This window comes from Abramis brama (genome assembly GCF_963993115.1).
Source record: "Abramis brama genome assembly, chromosome: 2".
Classification (NCBI taxonomy): domain Eukaryota; kingdom Metazoa; phylum Chordata; class Actinopteri; order Cypriniformes; family Leuciscidae; genus Abramis; species Abramis brama.
In genome coordinates, this window is record NC_139964.1 from 58,440,983 (window position 1) to 58,447,570 (window position 6,588).

The window sequence follows — 6,588 nt, forward strand, 5'->3', positions numbered from 1 at the left end:
AGCTGGATCTTTAAGGTCAATTGATAAGATGTGTGTGTCATTTTGGGCTAAAATATATTTAAATGTGGTATTATCCTGCTAAATTAATACCATATTCATGTACCATGGTATGTAAATAGTACACCAAGACAACTGTGGTACTACAATGGAATATATCCAAAAAAGAAGAACCATGGTAGTAGTACCGTGGCAAATGTCCAATTAAATTGGTCAGACAATTGTTCTTTAATTCATTTTCAAAATGAGACAGATTTCCATGTTTCCATTTTATTGTTTATTTATTCAACATATTTGGCAAATAATAACCCATATAAACAGGAAAAAATGGGTTTGATGGTATACATATATACAGCATTTGTTGTATTGTTGCATCTGCCTTTGTCAAACATAGAGCCATTTTAACTTCTTGTATAATGCATTTTATTTTGGCTTAAACTTAAATTTATTTCCAGTCTGATCAAGAATCACATGCAGAGACAGTTTTCCTCAAGCTTTGGCTTTTTTGCTATAGTTGTCGACTGCATCCTCAGTGATGCTCTCGTCCTCCTCGAAATCTATCGTCACTTTCTTCCCCACCAGCTGGAAGATGTCTTCTGGAGCTACACCCTTGGGTTCAGCTACTTTCACAGCCAGCATGTCAAGGGTTAGTTCTGTACCTTTCGGGATGGCGGTCTTAGCAACCACAGACTTCCCGAGCTAGAAATGAGTGAACGATGGAGAAGAAGAATTACAGGAATGTTCTGACAGAGCAGATTACTTGAAGACAATGTGGTTGTGCTGTTCAAAACATAACATAACATCCCACTGACGTAAAAAAAAAAAAAAAAAAAACCTTTCAGAGGAAGCAAAGTTAAGAATGAAAGGAGGCATATGGGTAGCAAACAGACAAACAGATGTATTTGATGGTTAAACGGAAGAAAAGTTAAGACAGGAGGAAATGGGGCAAGACCAGGAATGCAACATTAGAAGGAAAGAGAATGGAGTTGTAAAAAACTGATGGGAGTTGGAGTAGGGGGTCAAGAGGAATGTGAAAAAACACAGAGACAGAGAGAGTGCTATAGCACACATTTCCTCAACAAGTCACATGATTTGAGGCATCATATGTGTAACAAAGTGCTGTTAGTTATCAAGAAATAAAACTAAGAAAAAACTTTAAAACAGTTTTTGTTAATTGAAATAAATCTGAGATAAAATATTTTAATGAAAAACGTCAAATTAAAATTAAGTTAGAAATAGAAACTAAAATAAAATAAGTTGTACTAAAAGTACTAAAATTACTCAAACTAAAACTGAAAGGTACACTATGTAACTTTTCGGCTCTGCGTAACTGCGGATGAATATGGTTCTTTCTCATAACTAAAAAAAGAGAGAGAGATTATCCTACTGCTCATAAAACATTCTCTACCTGGCTTAAGAGATACAACTAGTTTAGATAGAAAGGATCTCAAGCTGACTAGCTGAAGACGTTACAGTAGCTTTACCCATTACCCATTAATAGACATGGTAGCTACTTCCTTGAAAATAAACTCTAGAACTACAACAACCCATAATGAAATGACCCTTCACAGTAGATGAACTCTGTTAGAGAGCTATATATGGCAATTTATGGTTCAATAAAATACCTTACTCAACTGTTGAGTAATAAAAACGCCATCTCCACTTCGCTTTTACAACATTTCAAATCCCTCAGTTCTTGACATCTCCGAAAAGCCAAGCCAATGTTGATTCTTGTTTTATTTACGAGCTTTTTTAGCGTTTTTTCTCTTTTTGCCAATTTGCCAGCAGACTCTCCTCTGTTCAGCGTTCGTGTAAAACGGGTGATTCTCCGGAGGTTCGAGATTTAGCATGCTCAGTGTCAACCTTTTCTCGCTCGTTGTGACAACTAACCTCTGAGACAACCACACCATACACCCGTCAAAGTAGCCAGAGCAACTTTTCTCTATTTACAGATATGATGAGACACACACGGACGAGTGATGCATGTACGCAACTTCTCGCGAAAACCATCCGTCACGTTTTCCGTCATCATTCTGAGATAACAACCGGCTGGATGTACATTATTCCGCTTATTACAAGGCCATAAGTAAATAATTAGACACAAAATATTGATCTGAGTTTAAATATTTTATTAGGTCTTTAAATGCCAAGCCTCCACGGAGAGAGCATTTGCCGGCGCTGCAAGTTCCAACTAGACGGACATTTGAGAGATACGGTACAGTCATACCACTTATTACACAGCATTTCGCCACATAAATAATTTTTGATATATTGATTTCAGATTAAACGGTTTCTTTTAAATCGTACCTGTTTGTATCTTATATTCCAACAGTGTACAAAACAATAGTCACAAAATGGCAGCAGCTGCGTTTGTATGAAACAAGAGAGAGCGAGTCCATGATACTGGATGGCATAGTTAAATAACTGTACACAAAATATTGATTTGACTGAGTTTTAATATTTTATTAGCTCAACAAATGCAAAACTTCCACGAAGAAAAACCGTTCCTAGCAAGCGTTTAGCGGTGCTGACTTCAGTAACCCGGATTAGCCTGCGTTATATGTTTTTTAGCAATTGTTATCTGGGAATAACATACCGCTGGATGCGCAATTGACCAATCAGAATCAAGTATTCCACAGAGCCGTGTAATAAACACTTATAACAGGTTTACCATAGTGAATCAGAGTCAGAGTAAGACAAAAACTAATTTTGGAAGAATTATTGATGATGTATTGAATTTTGTTAATTTTGTACAAAAAAAAAGTAACATGGTGTACCTTGAAATAAAATTAAATGAAAGCTAAATAGAATATTTAATAAAAATGTCAAAATACAACTAAATTATAAATAAAAAAATTAAAATATAAAAATGAAAGATAATCCAAATTATTAATAAATACTATAATAGTGAATAATTAATACTAAATTTACACTGAAGTCACATAATCGTTAGGGTCAATACTATTAAAAAAATAATATAATAAAATTATACAATTCTGAGCAATAGTAATAGTTATGCTGGCCTCTTAACGCCACAAATTAACATGTAGACATAAAATGAAAAGGGAATGTATTCGAACTGGTTCTTATTGTACCTTATCATGGCATGGCACCTCACAGGGCAGCATGCGTTTCAGCCCAGTGCCCAAAGCTCTCTCCACAGTGCGGATGGATCGCACCAGCTCCGCCAGCTCTTCCGGCACCAGAGATGCCTCATGATCGCTGCCCTTCCAGGACTTGTCCAAGGTCACGTGCCGCTCCACGACCTTTGCTCCCAATGCAACTGCCCCCACTGTGATGCTGATCCCGCTTTCATGGCCAGAGTAACCAATGGGGATGTCAGGAAATTCTTTTTGATATTCCTGTAGGTTGGAAAAAGAAGTACAAAAATAATACATAATTTTACTTTATGGTTATGCAAGATTCATTTATCTAATCCTAATTATATAATGTTTAATTTAGCGAATGATATAATTATATAATGTAAGGTTTTAAACTTTCAGGTAGGTCATGAAATGCAGACCATAATGATTTTGATGTTGATGCACATGCGCTGTACTTGGATAACATAAAATGGATTTCTGAGAGTACATTGAGCTGGTTTCTCTACCGTGATAACCCGCAGGTTGACGTCCTCAGGTTCCAGTGGATATGCGCTTGTGCACTGCAGGATACAGAAGTTTTGGTTGTGTTCCTTCACGGTCTTGTAAACGCGCCGCATGGTCTCCATGGACTGCATCCCACTGGATACAACCATAGGACGTCCTGAACACACACAAGCATCAGAAGTTACATTTGTTTCATAATAAGTATTGAGAAAATGTAATATACATGAATTAGCATATAAATCAAACTTTTGATCAATTTAATGCATCAGCTGAATAAAACTATCAATCTGTTTTTAAAAAATATATATATATGCAGTTTTTAAATATGTGTGGCAGGGTTGCTGTTTAAAGTCAAATTTAAGGGGTTCTAAGACCTTTTTAAAGAAATAAAAAGGAATACTGTACATTAGGGGTGCAATATTGACAAAAAATTATATCTCGGTTTTTGTTGATAACACTAATGCTGAGTGTGTTTTTCACACATCTGGTTTAGGCCTGTTGTGGACAGCTGACTCACAAAGACATTCATATTATTCATTTTCTACGGGGCGGTCAGTTCACATCAGTGACAGAAATTAACTTTTGTATTAAGGGGCAATATTTGCCACCTTAAATTGATTTCCAAGGGCATTTTACCTATATACGGGCATTTTTTAAATAAAAAGTGATGCATACATCTGATAAATTTATGTAAAATTCTAACATTCAAATTAAATTAAATTAGAATAATAACACATTATTGGGTGGTTTACAATCAAATAAAAGCCGCAAAGAAAGCATAATAAAATCATATAACGCTAATTAGTTTTAATTTGGTAAAGTATTTAGAAATCGAAGATCTCTCATAAATAAAAATAAGACTTTTTATGACCTTAAATTTTAAGATTTTTTAAGGATCCACTGGAACCCTTGAGTGGTAGTAAAATAGTAGCAATTTTATAATTTTACAATATCTTATTGATTGTTTGTGATAATATCAGTTTATAATGAAGAATGTGTCTCTTTGTGTGCTAAGAACACAAGACAAACAAGAGTTTCATCAAAAGGTGATTGTGAAGCACATTTTAGAGTTAGTGATTTTGATCTTTCAGCTTTTTCTGTAAAAGCATTTAATAACGAATAATATACCAACCAATATCAGACGTGTCCTACTTCTGCACAATTTAAGTTACATTTAAAATTATGATGAATTCATTATAGGGTAATGTTTTTGAAAGTATGTTTTTGTACTATATTATTTTGAATGTACTTTCTTTTTTTAGGTGAGAATTTGTATTGTATATGTTATTGCTGATGAATGTTTTAGTTATGTTATGTGTTTTATTCTCTCCTGCCCAGGGACAGCCGATGACAGCTCTGTAGCTAATTCTGTCCATTGTCCCTGTTAAAATAGAAAATAAAGAAAAAACTATAGAGACCTTTTTGCGCAGTTTTCTTGAGGTAGGGGAAGTTGTTGGTGTCTCCAGATCCAACTTTGAAAAAAGGCACATTGAGCTCGTGCAGGAATTCTACAGCCATCTTAAAGACAGAAACACTACAATTAACATTTTTTTTCGACATGTGATTGCATTCTTGGCAAGTACTAAGTAAATGCTGTGGTATACAAATATAGTTTAGTGCCATATATATATATATATATATATATATATATATATATATATATATATATATATATATATATATATATCAAAGTACCATGGTACCGCTACCGTACGTAAGGGGCAGCTGTGATCATAACGTGATGTAACAATAGATAAAACAATAATACACAAGACATTTTGGAATTTCATTACATCACTATTTGATGAGTTCTTTCCTAGCTAACAGTAAGCCTAAAGCCAAAAAACAAACATATGAAAACAATTTGCGCATGCGTTCTGGGCTCACCTCGTCCATTCCTGAGGCAGTGAAGAAGATGCCCAGTTCTCTGGCGTACCGCTGCAGCTCTCTGTACTGCTCGTGACTGAACTCCAGGTGGCGCTTGTGCTCTCCGTATGTTTTCCCCCAGGAATGTTTGGAGGTGTACGGCCGCTCCAGCGCTTTCTTGTTGAATTTATACTCCAGCTCACTCTTTTGAAACTTCGCACAGTCCGCCCCGCAGTCCTATAAAATAATATCAGAAAAAAGTAAAACAACGAGACCTTATAAAGATGACAGAAAAAAAATTAAATGGCTTTATATAAAAATAAGAAAAGTCAACCATTTGTGACCAGTTCAATCTAAAAAGAACTATTTCTGTTAATATGGTGTATTGTAAAAAAAAAATAAAAAAATCTTTTTTTTTTGTATTTAATAAATCCATTATGAATGGAATTTACAGTATGTAGCCTACTCAAGGAAATCAGTAACATAACTCATGTAAATGTTTATAGCACCTGTATAATGTGTAACATATATTAAGATTATTATTATTAAACTGCTTTATATGTAGAGTTATGGCTTAAACTACTCTACGACAAACTTCCAAAGAGTGAGGAAGTGTTTTGAGATGATGCATTCTGAATGATTTGAGACGAAGCTCTCTCGACGGAAGATCATTTTCCCAAGTATTTTATGCCCAGTATCAGATTAAGCAGCCTGAACAACTGTCGTGCACTGACTGACACACTGACTGCTGCGAATTACGTTTAAAAACTATTGCAAACACTAACTAAACAACTCCCGAAACAATTATTTTAACTTCCAGGCTTACAGCCATTAACAAAAAATGTAATATATTGATGTTGATACAAATTACACTTACCTTAACCATCTTGATCATTTTCTTTGCGATTTCAATGTCTCCCTGATGATTCTGTCCGATTTCTGCAATAATGAAACACGGGTTGTTTCCTCCGATCATGCGACCGGGGCATAACTCAAAATTAAGAGGCATTTTAAATTCAGGTGCAAAAACACGGCAAAAAAAAAGCTACAGAAATGACAGTGGGTGAGTCGTCTCACTGCTTTGGTTAGTTACACGCAACGCCTCGATGAAAGAGAA

At 35.0% G+C, this 6,588-nt stretch overlaps 1 protein-coding gene across 1 annotated transcript; it reads right to left on the reverse strand.

Moving 5' to 3' along the window:
- Nucleotides 1-259: 259 nt before the first annotated feature.
- nansa (N-acetylneuraminic acid synthase a) lies at nt 260-6,588 on the reverse strand. Its single transcript, XM_084105857.1, has 6 exons — nt 6,349-6,588; nt 5,493-5,708; nt 5,024-5,123; nt 3,608-3,762; nt 3,093-3,359; nt 260-696 (listed from the first exon to the last, which is right to left on the reverse strand). Exons 1-6 carry the CDS (start codon nt 6,478-6,480, stop codon nt 487-489), a joined length of 1,080 nt encoding a protein of 359 aa, XP_083961983.1. The 5' UTR covers nt 6,481-6,588; the 3' UTR covers nt 260-486.

Bases quoted from the DNA above. Each gene is read 5' to 3' on its own strand.
- nansa (XM_084105857.1), bottom strand. From the start codon at position 6,480: ATGCCTCTTAATTTTGAGTTATGCCCCGGTCGCATGATCGGAGGAAAC. The intron at 5,709-6,348 runs GTAAGTGTAATT...ATTATTTTATAG, and splicing joins AAATGATCAAGATGGTTAAG to GACTGCGGGGCGGACTGTGC. The intron at 697-3,092 runs GTACAATAAGAA...ACTCATTTCTAG, and splicing joins AGGTGCCATGCCATGATAAG to CTCGGGAAGTCTGTGGTTGC.